The sequence below is a fragment of the Plasmodium vivax genome, chromosome 11, assembly GCF_000002415.2.
Source record: "Plasmodium vivax chromosome 11, whole genome shotgun sequence".
NCBI lineage: Eukaryota > Apicomplexa > Aconoidasida > Haemosporida > Plasmodiidae > Plasmodium > Plasmodium vivax.
The window spans coordinates 207,024-224,537 of NC_009916.1; the positions used below are offsets into that span (position 1 = coordinate 207,024).

Consider the following 17,514-nt stretch of genomic DNA (forward strand, 5'->3'; position numbering starts at 1 on the left):
GAAAAAAAAGGGTCAGCTAGCGAGGGGACGAGGCGCAAAATGCGCGATGGTAATAGCAGCCGTGATCACGACAGCCGCTGCGACAGCTACTACTGCTGATGGTGCCATCCTACGGGTAATAATTAAAACAGGAGGGGTGAAACGGGCGCGGGGAATACGCACGTGGGTACTCCCCTCTCCGTAAACACGCATAAACACATGCACGTGCGACTTCGAAGGTCCACATGTGTGCGCTTTCAAATGTGAGTGTGCACGACGCGGCAAAGGCCCCCATATGTGCAATTAAAAAAAAGGGGGCAAAAACTTTTTGCCGATGTACGAATGGAAGAAGACGCGAAAAAAAAAGGGGATAAAAATTGTCATAAAAATTGTGACCAAAATGGTGACCAAAATGGCGAAAGGGGAAGAATAAAGAAATCGAATTTGCACGGCACTACGCTCTCACACACGCGAGCGCATCTGTGCCACTATACTGTACATGCATGTCGAAAGATTAGCAGATGGACAGCCCCATCAACGTTGTGGCTTTCCTTCTTTTTTTACGAATAATCAAACCCTCTGTAGGGTAAAACTCATCCATATGGTAAAAGCGCCAAACTGCTGACATGGGCATGCTCGCGCGCATACATACGGTACATATGTATACCCACGCGTAAACTAAAACAAATGGGACTTTCCTTCTGCGCGCACGCGTTATGGCAGGCAGATGTGTCTGTACGAAGCCAAAGGAGCCAGCTGCAAAGGTGCGACGCGAATGTGGGTAGCATGTGGGTAGCGCAGGAGGGGGTGGTTACATCATAGGGGTATATTCTTATATACAGGTCTTCCCCCTCCCACGGGCAGCTAGCCACGCGCTTGCGCCTCTTATTAGTATGAATATTAATATTAATGAAAATTTCACTTTGACGCGTCCTGCGTGGATATAGACGCGCCCCTTTACATGGCTCTTCTACACGCTCTTCTAAACGCTCTTCTACGCGCACCTCCGCAGGCACCTCCGCACGGGGTGCTCCTGCGCGCCGCGCTACTGCGGAAAGGCCGGGGCGATGTTCGGGGAGGAAAAGCTCTTTGCCTTCGGGGGCGCAGAGGATGACGCCGACTTGTCAACAACGCCTAGAAGACTTTTGATGTTGAAAAAAGTTGATTCTTTTTTAACATCGGGTTCGGCTAGCGCAGCGTGGCTTACTGGCTTCTTGCACATTTTGTTCTCTAAACTCGGCAGGGGGGTTCGAGCGAAGGGGTTGATGTTGACGCTGCTGCTGCTACTGTAGTTATAGTCTCTACTCTTCCCACTGCTCATTTGCATATTCTGCGTGTTCTGCATGCTACGCATGCTCAGCATGCTCTGTGCACTTTGCATGCTGTGTGCGCTTTGCATGCTCTGTGCACTTTGCATGCTGTGTACGTTCTGCATACTATGTGCATTCTGCATGTGTGCACTCTGCATGCTGGTGGTGTGGCTGTACCCTTTTTTCTTTTCTTTGAAGAAGTTCATGTCGTCTTCCTCCTCCAGGAAGAAGTTGTAATCGATTGGCATCTTGGGCTTCTTCGCGTCCGGGCATTTGAATTTCTGCAAAGGGGAGCGGCGTGATAAGGGAATGCACGCCAAGTTACGCGCACGGAAGGGGAGCGGCGCGCCGAAATAAACGTGCAACGGCCGCTGCTTCTCTTTTTCTTTCTTTTTCTCTCTCCGTACCAGCTCCTTCAGGGGGTCCTTCAGCTTGAGGGAAACCGAATTCATGAGGGAGAAGTAGCACAGCAAAATCTCCAAGTCCTTGCGAGCGTCAAATAAAACCTTGTTGGTTTTATTTTCCAAAATGACCTCGAACCCTTTCTTAATAGCGTCATGATATTTTAGGTAATCATTTTTCACCATATTCAACTTGGCCTCATTCCTAATCACCTTGTCCAAATGCTTCTGATTCGAGGTGGTAACGAGTTGTAACTTCCTAATTTTCTTTTCATAGTGTTCTATAGATGCTCCCAGATTTTTCTTCCTCGTGCACAAATTCTGTAGCGTCTTTATATTTTCAAGGGTATTATTCGCGGCCACTTTCGAGTTGGCTATATGGCTAGTTATCTGCTCCCTCACATCATTAAATGTGTTAAGTATGTATGACACATGTTTAATCGTTTCTAGATTCACGTCATTTTCAAAGAAGGACATTAGGCTTCTATTCAAATCGCTTATCATGATGTTGATGTTCTTTATAACACTCTCTAGTCTCTCCAGGTAGAGCAGCGAGTGGGAGAAGTAGTTATGCAGGGAGTTCAGCTGCTTTCTTTCTAGGTACAGCTCGTCATCCTGTTTTAGGTTATCACTTGACTTTCGGAACTGCGAACAGGGGGATAACGCGTATAAAGTTACAGGGACACCATTTGAACATATGCACATACGCACAGGGGATCCACCCCCCTGCGCTGCTCACTAGTGTAAACTCATCCTACATTTTCCACTCCCACATTATGCCACCACCCGCGGCAAGGTGGAAGCTCCCTTTCTCCATTTTTCAGTCATTTCATTTTTTACCTTTTCGACGAAAGCTTTCATGTTATTCATTGCTATCGATGGGGGGCTCAAACTTCGAGAAGTAACTTCAAAAAGGGGAAAGAAAAAAAAAACTACATCATATATGGTTGGTGCGGGGTATTTGCAGGGCCGTTTTCTTCCTCTTCTCCCACTTCTTATTCTTCTTCTCCCACTTCTTATTCTTCTTCTCCTTCTTCCGCTTCCTTTTCCACTCACACTCTCGCAAAAAGGGCGTTATGACCGCCGGTTCACGCAAAGGTCATACTTTCGCTTCCCGTTTTGAGAATCAACGGAACTGAAGCGAGCAGCAGCCAGCAGAAGCGCAAAGGAATGAACGGGAAATAAAAAGGAACCAATGGGAACGAAAAACCAAAAGAATGCAGCTCCCAACTGCGCTGTGCGAAAAATATAACGTGGAAAAAAGGCACAAAAAGTTTACTAAAAAAAAAAAAAAGGAGGGACTGCAAATAACAATATAGCGCGCAGGGTGAACACTATGCAGAAGTGTAAGGAGCAATCAGAGGCGCGGCTCAGCCTTCTACGTCCGTTATTTTTTTTCCTTTTTTTTTTTTCATAATATCTCAGCGTCGTCGCTTAATTTACATACCCTTCTGCGTACAGTACACTATATTTAGGTGGCACCTTTACGTATGCGTACATGCGAAAATTTGCCACGAAATGGAACACATAAAAATATGTAGTTTTCTTTTCATTCACCTTTTGTAAAATTGTTGCGCGCTCCTTTCAACACTCCTACGTTGAGGCGGCGTCTCCTCCCTTCAATTTCTGCTTCTTTCATTTCATCTTTATTTATATTATTACATTTTTTTTTTTTTTTTTCCTGATTTGTTTTCCCTGCGCGTGTTTTTTTTTTTTTTTTTTTTTTTTCCCCTTTTCCTGTGTTCCAATTAAACCGCACAGAAACAAAATTTACCGTCACGAAGGCAAAGTTCCCCTGGGGTGACAACGCGAAGAATTATTCCCCCAGCGGAAAATGCCAGTCGTGTCACGCTGCGTGGTCAACTGTTTATCCAACTCGTTGACGTTACCTATTGGTGGGGAATTCCCTCCGCGTTGACAAAGGAGTAACGATTTGTTCCTTCTATGTGAATTCAGCGCGAATGTGGAGAAAAGGAAAAAAAAAAAAAAAGAACAGCTAAACAGAGCGAATATGTGTATGTATAAATATATACATACATGTGAGCATTCACCTTTACACATTTGACTGCTCGCCGGTGGGCGCTTGCAGCGTTGCAGCGGGAACAGAAAAAAAAAAAAAAAAAAAAAAGATTTACTCGTTACCCCCTTTGACAATAAAACAAAATAACTCCTTTAAAAAGAAGCAAAATAAATTAAAACAAGCTGAACATCCCCACAGTTTGTCACCCTACACATTTACCCATTTGGCCCGCAAACACGCGTAATTTACGGGTCAATCTCATGTGGGTATTAACCTCCTTGAGTGGGTAATTGAGCTCCCGCACGTGTCACGAGGATTAAAGCGAAGGAGTAGACCAAAAGGTATGTGCGCCTTTCTCCGCTAACCACATATGCAATTATATGTACATATATGTAGACACAGTTGTTTTTTTCCCCCCCTGAAGTTTTTTTTTTTCCTTTTTTTTTTTTTTTTTTTTTTGAATTGAAAGTTCATGAGCAGAGCACCACATGCGCGTAGATCATTTGGCTGAGCAGCCTCGCTTGGGTTAATTTTTCACGGGTTGGTTTTTTGCGCGGTTGGTACTTCACCGGGTTCCTACTTCATTCGGGCTGTTCTTATTTGGTTTTTTTTTACGTCAACACTGCTTTTATACACCCAGTTTGCCTTTGTACATTCCTTTTTTTTTTTTTCTTTTTTTTCCATTTTTTCCGCTTTCATTTATCGCAATGTGAGCCCTCCTTTTTTCCCCACCCAAGTGCGAACATATTTTCCGCTACTCACGCAAAATAAAAAGCTGAGCTTTTATGGACATGGAGAACTGCCAATTTGGCGGATAAGTGACACGCGGGATAGCCCTCGCCGCCGCCCACGGCATTCCAGAAGCATGCAAACCTACCTTAGCCGAACAGAGGAGGCACCCGTGTATTTGTACGCGCGCGCATATACATACATATACGTACATATACATGCATGTATATACACCCCCGTGTGGTTATGATAAGCAACCTTTTTGACGTCTTTCTTTTGGCGCGCGCGTGCCCCCCGTACGACATCTGCTCTGGGCGCGAAACACTCACTCGTGATGAGCTAACCCCCCAGGCCCGCGCATTATCATGCTATGTACAAGTAACGATCAGCTTATCTGTCGCTACACTGAGCTTTTCCAAACTGCGTAGAAGCACGTGGAGTAACAAAAAGAGAAACGCGCACAGGGATGTAACCATTTGCTTATGCATGCCCGTCCCCTCTGTGTATGTCCATATGATCGTGCGCACTTTTTTCTACTACAACCTACGGTAGCTAAGCTGTAAAAAAGAATTGGCGTGGATGAGCCCCAAAGGTGCTCGTACGTTGGGACTTCACATCACGTATATGTTAAGAACCTGCGCGACGAGAAAAATGGCCTAATTAAGAAGCTCGCGAAAGGCTCGCAGGATAAAATTACGCGCAGAGATTAGCAGTACATATATACATACCTACATAAGCATTGCATATATAGCTATTATACCAGTTGATTAACCTACCATATGCTGCTTTACTTGTAATGTAACACCCGCGCGGCGGATTCAAGGACCGCCGGTTCAATTTTTCACGGCGCCGCCACGCTCACATTTTTTTATTCGCCCTTCGTCGCTCCTTGTTTAGTTGTACACGGTTCGTCACTTCCATTTTATTCATTTAGTTTTTTTTTTTTTATCTTATTTTTTCTTTTTCGCATATTCCTAATTTTAAAAATTGCAACTAAAGTGATGAAAGAAAACCTGCCTGCCTCCTTCGATGTTTCAATCGCATCGGTAGTTTTCATTTAGTAGTTTCAACTTCAATCGCTTTATCTTTCGAACGGTTTTAGCCCCCATCCATCTTTTTTTTTTTTTTTTTTAGCTTCAGCTTCGGTAGTTTTAGCAGCTTCGACTGTTTCACCATCTTTTAATTTATGTGATAAAAGAAACCTCGCCGCTTCGCCGATTTCTTTTCATTTCTTTTAATTCCGTTTAATTCCTTTTAATTCCTTTTTTTTTTTTTTTTCTTTCCTTTCGTTAACTTTTTTCCTTTTTTTTTTTTTTTTTTCTGTACCCGCCTCGCATTTTACCATCCCATTTGTGTTGTTTTAATGAATAATTTTTACTATATAATACGTACTACTCATATATGTTAATATACACTTTGGCGAAGATTTCCTTCCGTCTCCCCTCTTTTTTTGTTAGTGCATATGAAGAAGAGTAATTGTTGTGATATGATTTAAATTCGATAAGTGATTTGAATGTTTCAGTTTTCCCCATTTTTTATTCATTTTTTCCCCATCCTGTTCTGCTTCTCCCTTTTTTTTTTTTTTTTTTTTTAACCATTTTAATTAATACACTTTGTATGACCAGGAAGTATAGCCCTGAGAGAGACGCTTCCCATAGGAGTTATATTTTTCCAACTCGCTTGTGTACATTCACCTATGTTCGCTCGCTTGTGTACATTCGCCTATGTTCGCTCGCTTGTGTACATTCGCCTATGTTCGCTCGCTTGTGTACATTCACTTATGTTCGCTCGCGTGCGCACATGCGTGTGTACCTTCCTACGTCCGCATACGCCCCCGCACGTAGCTACCTGACACGCCTCGCACACACGTAAAAAAAAAAGGCAAGCTAGCCAAACTCTTGTAGGAACAAACGCACATTTGCAGTTAGACAGAGTGGAAAACGCAAATGAGCACATCGAAAACGCCACCGACAAGTGCCAATGCATACACGTCTAATTATGCGCGAGTGCATGAGTAGTACCTCCCTCCCCCAAACACAAACAGAAGCACCAACACACATACGCATACGCCTGTAGACGTTGAAAAAAATGCCAGTTAGCCAATCGGCCAGCAGCACAAATTGCTAACGTGCATATGCGAGTGAGTAATACCACCAAGCGTTACTGAGTTATACGAACAAGTCGGCAAAGCCAGTTGGCGCTGCCGAGCGGCCACAAGTACTTTCGTGTGTGCGCGCGAGCGTTCGTTCGACGGGTGGGAAGTGGTCATCAATTGGTCAGCCAGACGTCCCGCGACGATCAGCTGCACGATCAGCTGAATCATCTCCGAGACAACCAGCATTGCAGCATTGCAGCCTAGCAACCGAGCAACCGAGCAACCGAGCAATCCCCCCCCAGACGCCAAACCGTGAGCACCCCTGAAATGGATAATATAGAAAATCAAAGCGGGAAAAAGTATGAATATTTAAGCAACAATTATGACACCGTGTACAACGAAACGGAAGAAGAGAGAGATGCTATGAGCAAGAATTATCATAGCGGTATGAACTACAGCTATGGTCAGAACTTGCTAAACAAAAGTAACGGCACGAGCATGTACGTGAACGGCGGCATGAGCGGCAACGTGAATGGCAACATGAACGGCAGCATGAACGGCGGCATGAACGGCGGCATGAATAAAGGCGCGCACAGCGCCAACAACGGCATGAATGGCAACTTCCACTACGCCAAGAACAGCAAAAAATACAACTCCACCATGGAGAAAGAAAAACTGATAAGCAACAAGTCCATGTACAGCAAAAACCAGAGCGGCTACAGCAGCGGCGGCTACAACGGCGGCGGCTACAACGGCGGCGGCTACAGCAGCGGCGGCTACAACGGCGGCGGCTACAACGGCGGCGGCTACAACAAGGGCAACTACGACAGTAACGAGGAAGACTGCTCCGAAACGCACTACCATTTTGAAAATAAATACAATTCGGATAAGGATCTAGAAAACAATCGCATCCTGATAGAGTCTGACGAGTTAATCTCGTCAAGAAGAAATCACATGCGAACCAAACTGCAAGTCCTAATAAAGGTACTAATAATCGTGGCCATCTTCTTTCTCCTAGTATTTTTGATTACCAAATTTAAAAAATTTTTAAACCTAATTAATGTAGTTATAAAGTGGGTAGGAGAACAAGGTTCCTGGAGCATCCTCCTGTTCATTTTGTTATTCACCTGTACGTCCCCCCTGTTCATGTCAGTCGAAATTATGTGTGTTGGTGCGGGACTTATATTCTCAGGGGTTTACGGGAAATTTTTGGGCATAATTGTCGCCGTTTTTTCTGTTGCCACGGGGTACGTCTTGGGAATGTCACTATGCTTCTTCATTTCAAGATATTTAATGCACGATTTTATTTATAAGAAGCTAATGGTCTATCCGATTTACTTAGCATTTAATCAAGCCATAAATTCGAATGGGCTGTCTTTTGTCCTGTTGATTCGTTTGTCTCCTATTTTGCCGGCCTCCGTCGTTAGCTATATACTGGGCGTTACGTCCCTCAAGTACAAGGACTTTGCGCTGGGATCCGTCTCTGCCTTGCCCAGTAAGGAAATCACGCCCGCCATGAGGAGAGATAAACTGCGCAGCGGCACGAGGAAAATCTCGCACAATTGTGCCTCTGCCAGAGGAATGATGGAAGCGCCGCTTCAAACGGTTTCATCCCCTTTATATGCGCCTAACAATTTGTTCTTCATTTTTTTTTTTTTTTCCCCCCCCCCAGGTATAAGCATATTTGTCTACATTGGCGTTTTGCTTCAGGACATTTCCAACATATCTGGTAGGGCAGAAAATTGCAGCGTCGCAGAAAAATGGGCTTGTCCCCCTTTTCACCAATTCACACCATATTTACACAATCCTTTACACCCATTTGCATAAACTTTTACCCCCCTTTTGTGCCCCCCTTAGAAATGGAGAACCACTGGGCCAACCTCATCGTCCTCTTCATTGGCTTCATCCTGGGGGTCGTCGCCATTGCGTACATTTCCGTCGTGACCAAGCGCAGATTGAATAACCTGAACATAATGAACTCGTCCCTGTCGACCACCAACATCGACATCGAGTGAGTGTGCATGCCCAGTTTGGGCGAAGTCGAGGTGGGCAGCCCTCTTCCCGGAGTTCCTCCACGAGAGGGAGGAGCGCGTGGGGTTGCGTTTTGTGAAAAAGCCGCATGTGAAAAGGAAAAAGTCCCACATGTGGGTATACGTACGTGAGCATATGTGTGCGCACAGGGCACGGAATGTGTAAAAGGAGAGCGCGTAATGTGAATAAGGCACGTCGGAGAAGGCACACTTTGGAGAAGGCATGTTGGACAGGGTACCGTCCGGAGAAGGCTTGTTCGACAGGGTACCATCCGGAGAAGGCACATTTGTATCCCTTGTTCATCCCTTGACCCAAAAGGCCCACTGCCAACTTTCCACGTTTTTTTTACCTTTTTTTTTTGGTGGCCTCCCTGTTTGCCCCCTTTTTTTTTAATTTTTTGTCTACCCAAAAGTTACCCACGCCACATATCGTCGCCGTCTCGCGCGTTTACTTCATCATCCCCGTCATCCTCGTCATCTTCGTCACCTGATACGTTTGATTCTCCGGAAGAATACTCCCGCACAGTAACGTTAGCTTGCTCGTGTCCCTTCTCATCACTCAAAACCTTTTCCCTACAAATTTATGTGCACACAAGGATATCAATTTTTCATGTGATTCATTTTAACGAAGCAGCATGTCACACCTTCATGCAAAAACCACGTTGTTTTTTTTGAAAAAAATAAAAATTTATTTAACATCCATTGTTTAAAAAAAAAACATCATATAATTTATTTTTGTTAAAAAAAAACGTAGAAATGGGGCGCTTTTATAGCAGCCACTTTCATGCCTATGTGTAGTGCCACCCGGTGAAGTGATTGATCATCCACCACCATCCCCCGCTGTCTCCATAGGCATGTTCGCCTACCTGATGTGATAGTACAGCTCTTCCATTAGCTCCTTCTCACTTGAGCTGCCAAGCGTGGCAACCCCCCCGCTGTCCTTCTCCAAATTACCACCATTAATCTCCTTTCTCTTCTCATTCAGTAAAAAAAACACCTTATTCTTAAATTCGTTTCGCCCTTTTAAAATTATTTTGCTCAACGAGGAAGCCAGCTGGACGCCATATATGTCTAGGGCCTGTCTGAGCTGTTAAAATAGTTGGTTGCGTGAAACGAAGTGTTGCCAACATCATGCGGAAGTCGGCCTTTTTTTTTTTTTTTTTTGGTTATCCTTTGCATCGCCGACATGTTAGCCCCTTATACTAGCTGTAGATCGTCACCTGGTAGTCCGCCAAACTCTCGAACTCCTCGGGGAAGTCCACCTTCACGCTGTTGAATAAGCCAAGCGCGCACTTGCTTATCAAGCTGGATAGACTTTTTCCTTCCTTGGAAAAAAAAAAAAAAAAAAAAAAAAACATAAAAAAAGCTGGAAAAATATAAACAAAACTGAAAAAACAAATGGACAAATAAAACTCCTTAACAGCAGGATGAGACGCTTCGCCAGCGAAATGCGAACAGCGCGAGGTACATTTATGCAGGTTTTGCTCAAACTGGCAAAGGAAATGTCACTCCCTCGGACGTCGATTCCCTGTTGGCAAGCAAAAGTGAGCGCATGGGGTGTCTATAGAGCGCCTCCCACCAGGCTATCCCTTCTTCCATTCGTTTGCTTATTTGTTCATGCATAATATTTATTTTTGCTTTATTTTGCTATATTTTGCTTTATTTTATTTTTTGTTTTTTTTTACTAAAAGGATTATGTCCCATGTGGATTTCTCCGACTTCTTAACGCGAAACGTGTGACTTATCTGCGAGGGGAAAGCAGAGCGGTGCGCAGGAGTAAGCGAAACGGTTTTATCCAAACGGTTTGCGATTGGAAGGCCAGTCCCCAAAGGCCGTGATCGTTACTTCCTTCAAATCTTTAAAGCACTCCAGGCTAATCAATTCATCCGGGTACGTCTCCTCGAGGTTTTCGACCTGTTCGTGTAGGGGCGACAGCTATGTTCCACGTGCGCAGAGGCAGAGACGTGCAGAGATGCACATAGACTCACATAGACGCGAAGGTACACGTCCCCACCCGCATAACCGCGCACAATTATGCGAAAAAAAAAATTATCACGTTGAAGAGCTCCATCCCGAATTGAGGCCCGTACAACTTTAGGAAGCTCCTGTTGTTATGAAGATAGGAACGAAACGTTTACGCGTTAGCACGGCAACACGTTACTACTTGTCCTGTTAGTACATGTCGCGCTAGTGCGATAACACATGGACGCGCCACCACGCTCATGTTCCCGGGGGAAAACACTCGAACCGAAGGAACGCTTCCTCCCACATGACTGATGCGCACTAGGGAAGCATGCCTCCTTCCTATGCAGGCCCCCCCTTGGCTTACTTAAAACTTTTCGTTATGGAACAGTCAGCTGCATTGTTCCCCCAGAGGGGCATGGAATTCACGTAGCGAATTAAAAAGAGGAAGCCCATATGGACGCCCGTCCCGTTGACATCCACTTTTCCAGATTTCCGAACGTTTACAAACATGTTTGTGTCAAAATTGTGCGAATTTAGGTTCCTTTTCCTGAACACCACATTTGTGCAGTTAGCGACAAATGAGTCTAACAACTCGTGTTCATCATCCGTGTGATGCTCTTCCCCGCATGTGTGTGTAAATTCTTGCACGCCGTCACAAGAGCACTTGACAGTTATGTCCTTCTTCCACAGGAGGATTAACTTCATATAAAAAGAGATTCTCCTATCGTACACACTACATGTACTGTTCATTTTTAAAATGACTGATATTTCTATGGACCATTTCCATTCTTCGTCCACATACTCCTTAAAATTCTGCACAAAGGTGTGACTTAAATCCTTATCAATCAGTAACATAAAATCCCATATTTTATTTTCTTCCACTCTGACCTTCAAGTGCAAAAACCCGTAAGCCGTTTTGAAAGAGTACAAGAGGATTGTTTTCAACCCTATGCCAAACTTCCCACCTGTTTTGCGCTCTCCTTTGGATGTTAAAAAGATCTCCGAGAATTTTTCTAAATCTTTAATCTCCGCGCCCTCTCCATTGTCTCGACAAACTATTTCGTACAGAGACAACTCCTTCTTGTATTCCCTTATTAAGATTTGCACTTCCTTTCCTTTCCCCTTCACGCTGGACAGAGCATCGATCGAATTGTCAAACAGCTCCTTCACAGTCATAAACAGCGCGTTCTCCTCACAAAACCCGGTGACGGACAAATTTTTAAAAAAGAAGGAATAAGTCGAGTTACTGCTTTCGTTCAACTTATCCATCTGTTATGAGCATATTGGTGTCAACGTAAAAAAGGACGTCACTAAAAAGGCGTTTGCCAAAAGATTTGGCAAAAAGCGGCAGTCTGATCAGCGTTTTTTCTTTTTTTTTTTTGTTAGCTAATTAGCTAGCTTTTTTTTTTTTTTAAGTTGTCAGGCGAAAAAATTCATAGGTAGAAAAGCGATAAAAAATTTTCAAAAAAAAAATCCAAATTTGCAATTCACAAAAAGTCATAGAAGCAACCATAGAAGCGACGGTGTGCAAACAATTCCTGCAAGTTTTTGAAAACATTTGCGCAGCACTGTTCATGGGCGTGCTCGATGATTAAACAGTAAAAGGGCCCACAAATGCACAACGTGTGCGCATACGTGTGTGTGTAACGTAGTCCGTGCAGTGTGGTCCTTGAAAAACTTTTGTTCCCATTTTTGCGAACGTTCCAGTGAAAGTTACAAAATGAAAGAATGTGGGCTTATGCGTTAAAACAGCAGCAAATTATAGAAGTGGGAAAAAGGGCGGCCCAAAAATGTTAGCGTGTTTATGCTTCCTTTTTTGGACATTCATATCCGAAGGAGGGGGTGCTGAATGGGAAGTGTATCCCCATCCTGGTTGAGTTAATTAAAACTGTGTGATATGGATAATGGGTTCGTGTGTGTCGGGTGCCATCTCCATTACACGGTGTAATTAGGAACAAGATGCATAATAGTGTGGTGGTAGACGATGGGTACACGCGGCGGGGTGCTCATTACATGGACACACATACAAACTCCTCCGTACATGCGGAGAAGCGCCAAACCGCCCCTCTCGCGCACCTCGAACGGGCCCCAACCCCCCCTTCACATCTTATATATGGACAGGGGGACAAATGGCATTTTGCTAATCTGAGCGACTTCCAACTTGTTCAGGCACTCCACTTTTATAAGGTTATTAGCAGCGGCGTGCTCCGTCTTTATGTAACCCATGGCAATTGGCTTCTGTAAAAGGGGCGAAAAAACGCTGCTGGTTATGTAACCTATCTCTTCGTGCGCATTTTCATTGGTGTAAATTTTTGAATTCTCCTTCGGAACGATAGTCGAGTCCATGATTAGTCCAACTCGCTTAATAGTTGTGCCGTTTTTAATTTGGTTTATTATAACATGCGCACCATTGAAATCTAATTCCTTCAGTCTTCTCTGACCTAGCACCCATTTATAATTCGATTCGATGGGCGTCAATTTTTCATTGATATCTTTTCCATACACACAAAATCCACTTTCCAATCTGAGAGTATTCAGAACTTCTAACCCTCCTGGCTTTACCAAAGAGTTGTTTAAAATACATTGGTACAATTCTCCCACGTGCTTATTTGGTACTAAAATGTCAAAGCCGTCTTCACCAGTACAGGTGTACCTATTAAGGACGCACCCCTCTATCTTATTCAACTTGGTAACATTGCTTGACATAAAGCTACAATTTTCCAAGTAGGTATCATCCCCTATGATTTCATTCAGCACGTTGGCGGATTTGCTCCCCTGAATGCATATAGACCTGTGAGAAGTATACTCTTCTATCTTCACATCCATTTTGGTATTCTCCAGTAGCTTTTCATTTAAGTAGCTGAACACCTTATCCTTGCACTGTATATTTAAATATAGGAGCAAATGATTCTCCCTTAGTATAATCACTATGTCATCTACGATTCCTCCCTTTTCGTTTAGCAGCAAACTTATTCGACATTCATTTTCCCACAACCCTTTGATGTCGCTACCCACGTACTTTTCTAAAAAGTGAGTTTTATCTGCCCCACTTATCTTTAAGATTGGCCTGTATGTGTAATCAAAAAGGGAGCAGCTTGACCTCGTGTGTAAATGCGATGTTATCAGCGTGAAGTCTTTGTATTCATTCGGGAGGTAGTACCCGCTGTGGATTTTGAAAATCGCGTTGTTCTTTTTGTGCACGTCGTACAGAATGGTTTTCCTCACTTCTTCCTTCGAACAAAAGGGGGGGAAGAAGTGCAAAATGGGGGGGGGCTTCACAACGTAGTTAAGCACGCGGTGCGTTACGCGGCGTGGCAAATATGGAGCGGCAATCTGGGGCAACCGTGAGCAGCAGCACCACCGCACACACACGGCTGTGGAGGGACAACTCGGTGCAGGCAAACGGTCGACGCGGTTATTTCCACAGGGGTGTGTGCATCTCTACAAGAGCGGCAAAATGTAGTTACTTTATTTTATTTATTTTTTTTTTTTCCATTTTAATGTCCTCTTTTTTCTTTTTTAAACGTATGACATCCGCGCTAACCACAGTTAACCTCTCGTGGGTCCACTTGAACCGCTTCCAAAGAGCACTTCTTAAAAACTTACCTTTTGCTTGTTCCCCGATGAGAAGTACCGAACCCCCGGTAGCCTCCTGTGGCGCTTAAATATGATCTTCATTTTTACATCTCCTGAAAATGCTTGCTCTCATTCTGTAAATCTACCTCTCTCTTTGAGGGGAATGTTGAAAAATAGTCACTGCGATGAATGCCCTATGAGCAACATTTGACGCTGCAAAATTGTGTAAACGGGGGAGGGGGGCCAAACACATACTACCGTTCGGTCATACTTAGAAGAGTGTCACCCACCATACATGCTGAACTTCCCGCGTACTTACGTACACTTGCTGACGTGCGGAACCTTCCATTTTCTCGCCTGATGCGCGCCAGCCAAGCTTACCCCCACCGCAGGCACCCCGCTACGCTTATATAATGCACGTTCTATTTTTACAATTTTGGGGAGAACCAAAAAAGGGAACGCATCCTCGGCTTGGTCGCTTCGATTCAGTTCAACACAGTTCGGTTTCGCCACTCCACGCCACTTCTCCTTTTTTTTTTTTTTTTTTTGCCCCCAAATTTATGCCAACAAAATGGTTGGATGCAAAACGAGCCAGCTCCCCTAACCCATTTTTTTAGTTCCATCATACCGCTACCCCATTTGGTGCGTAGGTTTTTTAGATTCTTCCGCACGTTTGCTAAGATTGCCGCGCCGTGGCTGCTTCTTCAAAGCGGTTGCATTTGCGTCGTTTGGCTCTCTACATATGTTTTTGGTGTCAATTCCACCAATTGGGATAATTTCCCACTAGCTGCTATTTTGCTCCAGACTTTTTGCTGCCCATTGAATGGTTGTACCACTACCCCCCCCGATGGGAAAACTTCTAAACGAACAGCTGATCAAGTGCGGAGTGTGCTTCCTCCTCGGGTTCTACATAAAAGAAATAGCCGAATGGGGAAACGGGAAAAAAAAAAAAGCGAGCGAAATGCTGAAGTGGATACGCTCCAAGGTGGAGACAGTCATATGCCCCTACATGTTGTCATCGCGTTATTACACAAAAGTACAGAAAATGGAAGGAGACTTATTTTATAAAAACTTTGATAAACAAATAATCGATAAGTACGGCAAGTACATGAACATACAAGACATTCCACCCGATTCACTTGAGAAGATTTTCCAGACGAAGGTTTTAATCGTCGGCCTGGGAGGACTAGGCTCCCCAGTCTGCCTGTACCTAACCAAATTTGGTTTCAAAGAAATAGGGCTAATTGATGGAGACAAAGTGGAGGAGTCAAATTTGCAGAGGCAAATCATACACGCAGAAAAACATACCGGAATGAATAAAACCCTGTCAGCCAAATTGACGGTAAAAAACATGGGAAATGATGATGCAAATATAAAATGTTACCCATTTTATTTAGACAAAACGAAGGGATTGCAAATTGTGAAAAATTACGACATTGTTGTCGATTGCACGGATAATATAGCGACCCGATTTTTAATTAATGACCTGTGCGTTTTGTACAGAAAGAAATTAATTTTCGGGAGCGCACTAGGGCTATATGGACAGTTAAACGTTTTTAACATGACTAAGGAAACTTCCAACTGTTATAGGTGCCTCCAAAACTTTAATAACCACACAGAAGGCAATGACTGTGATGAAAATGGAATCCTCTCCACCGTAGCTGGGATTATTGGCATTTTACAAGCCAATGAAGTGATCAAACTGTCCGCCAATTTGCACCAGGAAAGTTTGCAAAACTTTTTAACGTACAATAGTCTATCCAGTAGGAGGCCATTCGAAACACTGAACATGAATAGAAAGAATCCAAATTGCGTTTGCGCCTGGGGAGACTCTGCAAAGCTCAGGGAGTTCATCGAACGGAACGACTACCAAGGGGGGGGTGGCAATACGATTGACCCCACCTGCGTTAGCGGTAAAGGTATGCCCGCCTACCAGTACGATATAGGCGTCCCCCACTTTCTGGAGGTCCTGAACAAAGATTTCTCCTTCTTCCAATTCCCAGTAGACCATTTATGCATTTTGGACGTACGTAAATACAACAACGCAAATGTGTACGGCTTAAAGGATTCCATCAAGTGGAGCTTCTACGACATTATGGAGTCTCTGAATAATTATGCCAACAGCTCCATCCACCTCACTCGGCTTATTTTGGAAAAGCTAGAAATTTCCAAACGTACTGGAAATGTAGTTATCATTGTCATATGCAGAAGGGGCATTGATTCTTTGAAGGTGGCCAAATATTTTAATAACTTTTTTTTGGTGGATTCCACAGAGGGCAGCAAAACATCACCCCCTCAGGATTCTTCGCCCGACGCTTCCCTCAAAATTTGCCAAAACCAAAAAACTGCCAACAAATCGGAGTTTCAGGACAAGCAGATTTTTACCTACAATATGAGGGGCGGCTACCTGGAGCTTCAAAAGAGGGTGTTTAAAAATTTGCCATTTTTGTAACCCCGTTGCGGTTAGATATCGTGGTGACGAAGATAATATTATGGTGTGCTTTTACGTGAGAGCACAATTTTTTTTGAAATGGCGTGGGAACCTCTCCAAATGGGCCCCTTCAACGGTTAGCAGCGTGTCTGATCAGCTGTGCGAGCGGCACTTCTCCCGCTGCACGTATTTGTCCGGTTTACCCCCACCCACAAAGCAGTTATATTCATAAACGAAACTTACATACAGCTGCTGCTCCGTTGTTCCTCCCCATTTGTTCCTCATTTTTTTTTTTTTTTTTGTAAACTCCTCCCAACTGTTTTTCTCCACCCCTTCTGGCGAAACTGAAATGGCGCCTCGTCAAATGGGGCGGAAATTTTCGCTCTCCATTTTTTCCACATTTCCCGAGCGGTAAAGCGGCGAAGCGGCAAATCCGTTTTTGCCGCCCCCTTTGTGCCATCACGATATGACGCAAACTTTGCCACTTTGAGCGAAACGTTGAAACGATGTGGAGTTGCCAAAGGGGCGAAAAAAAGGGGCACAAATGTAAATACTTATTAATATAATATACTCATGCGAGTGGCGTCCTTGCCCCAATTGGGCGGACCTTTTCCCTGCCCCTTTTTGGACCACAAAAAAAAAAATAAAATAAAAAAAAAAATAAATAAATGCAAATTTTCATTTCAGCTCATTTGTAGTATTAAATACCAATTTTTTTTTTTTTTTTTTTTTTTTGAACCTACAAGGAAGAAACCGGCCTAGCGTAAAAACGTACGTCCGTTTATCCTCACGTACTTACATGGTTATATATTTATTATACCCCCCTGCATAGAATGGCCTTTTTTGCCTAAATCTACCGAACTGGCGCGCGCGCCCCGGCCTGGCCCATTAATCAGCTTCACGCCAAAGGGGAGAAAAGAGAAGCGTACAGCATATTTCCATCACTACCGCCGCCGTCACTGATACCATTTTCTTCAT

The 17,514-nt window shown here is 44.0% G+C and overlaps 5 protein-coding genes across 5 annotated transcripts; 2 read left to right on the forward strand and 3 right to left on the reverse strand.

The window, feature by feature from the left end:
- Positions 1-1,024: 1,024 nt before the first annotated feature.
- PVX_115250 (hypothetical protein, conserved) lies at positions 1,025-2,560 on the reverse strand (the record flags this gene model as incomplete). Its single annotated transcript, XM_001616390.1, has 3 exons — positions 1,025-1,570; positions 1,697-2,335; positions 2,531-2,560. 3 exons carry the CDS (start codon positions 2,558-2,560, stop codon positions 1,025-1,027), a joined length of 1,215 nt encoding a protein of 404 aa, XP_001616440.1.
- Positions 2,561-6,861: 4,301 nt separating this feature from the next.
- Positions 6,862-8,549, forward strand: PVX_115245 (hypothetical protein, conserved; the record flags this gene model as incomplete). The annotated part of the gene is made up of 3 exons (XM_001616389.1): positions 6,862-8,029; positions 8,207-8,263; positions 8,392-8,549. The coding sequence occupies 3 exons, from the start codon at positions 6,862-6,864 to the stop codon at positions 8,547-8,549; spliced, it is 1,383 nt and encodes a 460-aa protein (XP_001616439.1).
- A 428-nt stretch (positions 8,550-8,977) lies between these two features.
- On the reverse strand, positions 8,978-11,798 carry PVX_115240 (hypothetical protein, conserved; the record flags this gene model as incomplete). The annotated part of the gene is made up of 8 exons (XM_001616388.1): positions 8,978-9,137; positions 9,431-9,651; positions 9,785-9,889; positions 10,033-10,092; positions 10,250-10,309; positions 10,410-10,478; positions 10,621-10,669; positions 10,894-11,798. The coding sequence occupies 8 exons, from the start codon at positions 11,796-11,798 to the stop codon at positions 8,978-8,980; spliced, it is 1,629 nt and encodes a 542-aa protein (XP_001616438.1).
- A 144-nt stretch (positions 11,799-11,942) lies between these two features.
- Positions 11,943-14,322, reverse strand: PVX_115235 (aminomethyltransferase, mitochondrial precursor, putative). The gene is made up of 2 exons (XM_001616387.1): positions 14,136-14,322; positions 11,943-13,760 (listed from the first exon to the last, which is right to left on the reverse strand). Exons 1-2 carry the CDS (start codon positions 14,205-14,207, stop codon positions 12,630-12,632), a joined length of 1,203 nt encoding a protein of 400 aa, XP_001616437.1. The 5' UTR covers positions 14,208-14,322; the 3' UTR covers positions 11,943-12,629.
- Positions 14,323-14,952: 630 nt separating this feature from the next.
- On the forward strand, positions 14,953-17,052 carry PVX_115230 (molybdopterin synthase sulfurylase, putative; the record flags this gene model as incomplete). The annotated part of the gene is made up of 1 exon (XM_001616386.1): positions 14,953-17,052. The coding sequence occupies one exon, from the start codon at positions 14,953-14,955 to the stop codon at positions 16,555-16,557; it is 1,605 nt and encodes a 534-aa protein (XP_001616436.1). The 3' UTR covers positions 16,558-17,052.
- Positions 17,053-17,514: the final 462 nt, after the last annotated feature.

Bases quoted from the DNA above. Each gene is read 5' to 3' on its own strand.
- PVX_115235 (XM_001616387.1), bottom strand. From the start codon at position 14,207: ATGAAGATCATATTTAAGCGCCACAGGAGGCTACCGGGGGTTCGGTAC. The intron at 13,761-14,135 runs GTAAGTTTTTAA...TTTTGTTCGAAG, and splicing joins CATCGGGGAACAAGCAAAAG to GAAGAAGTGAGGAAAACCAT.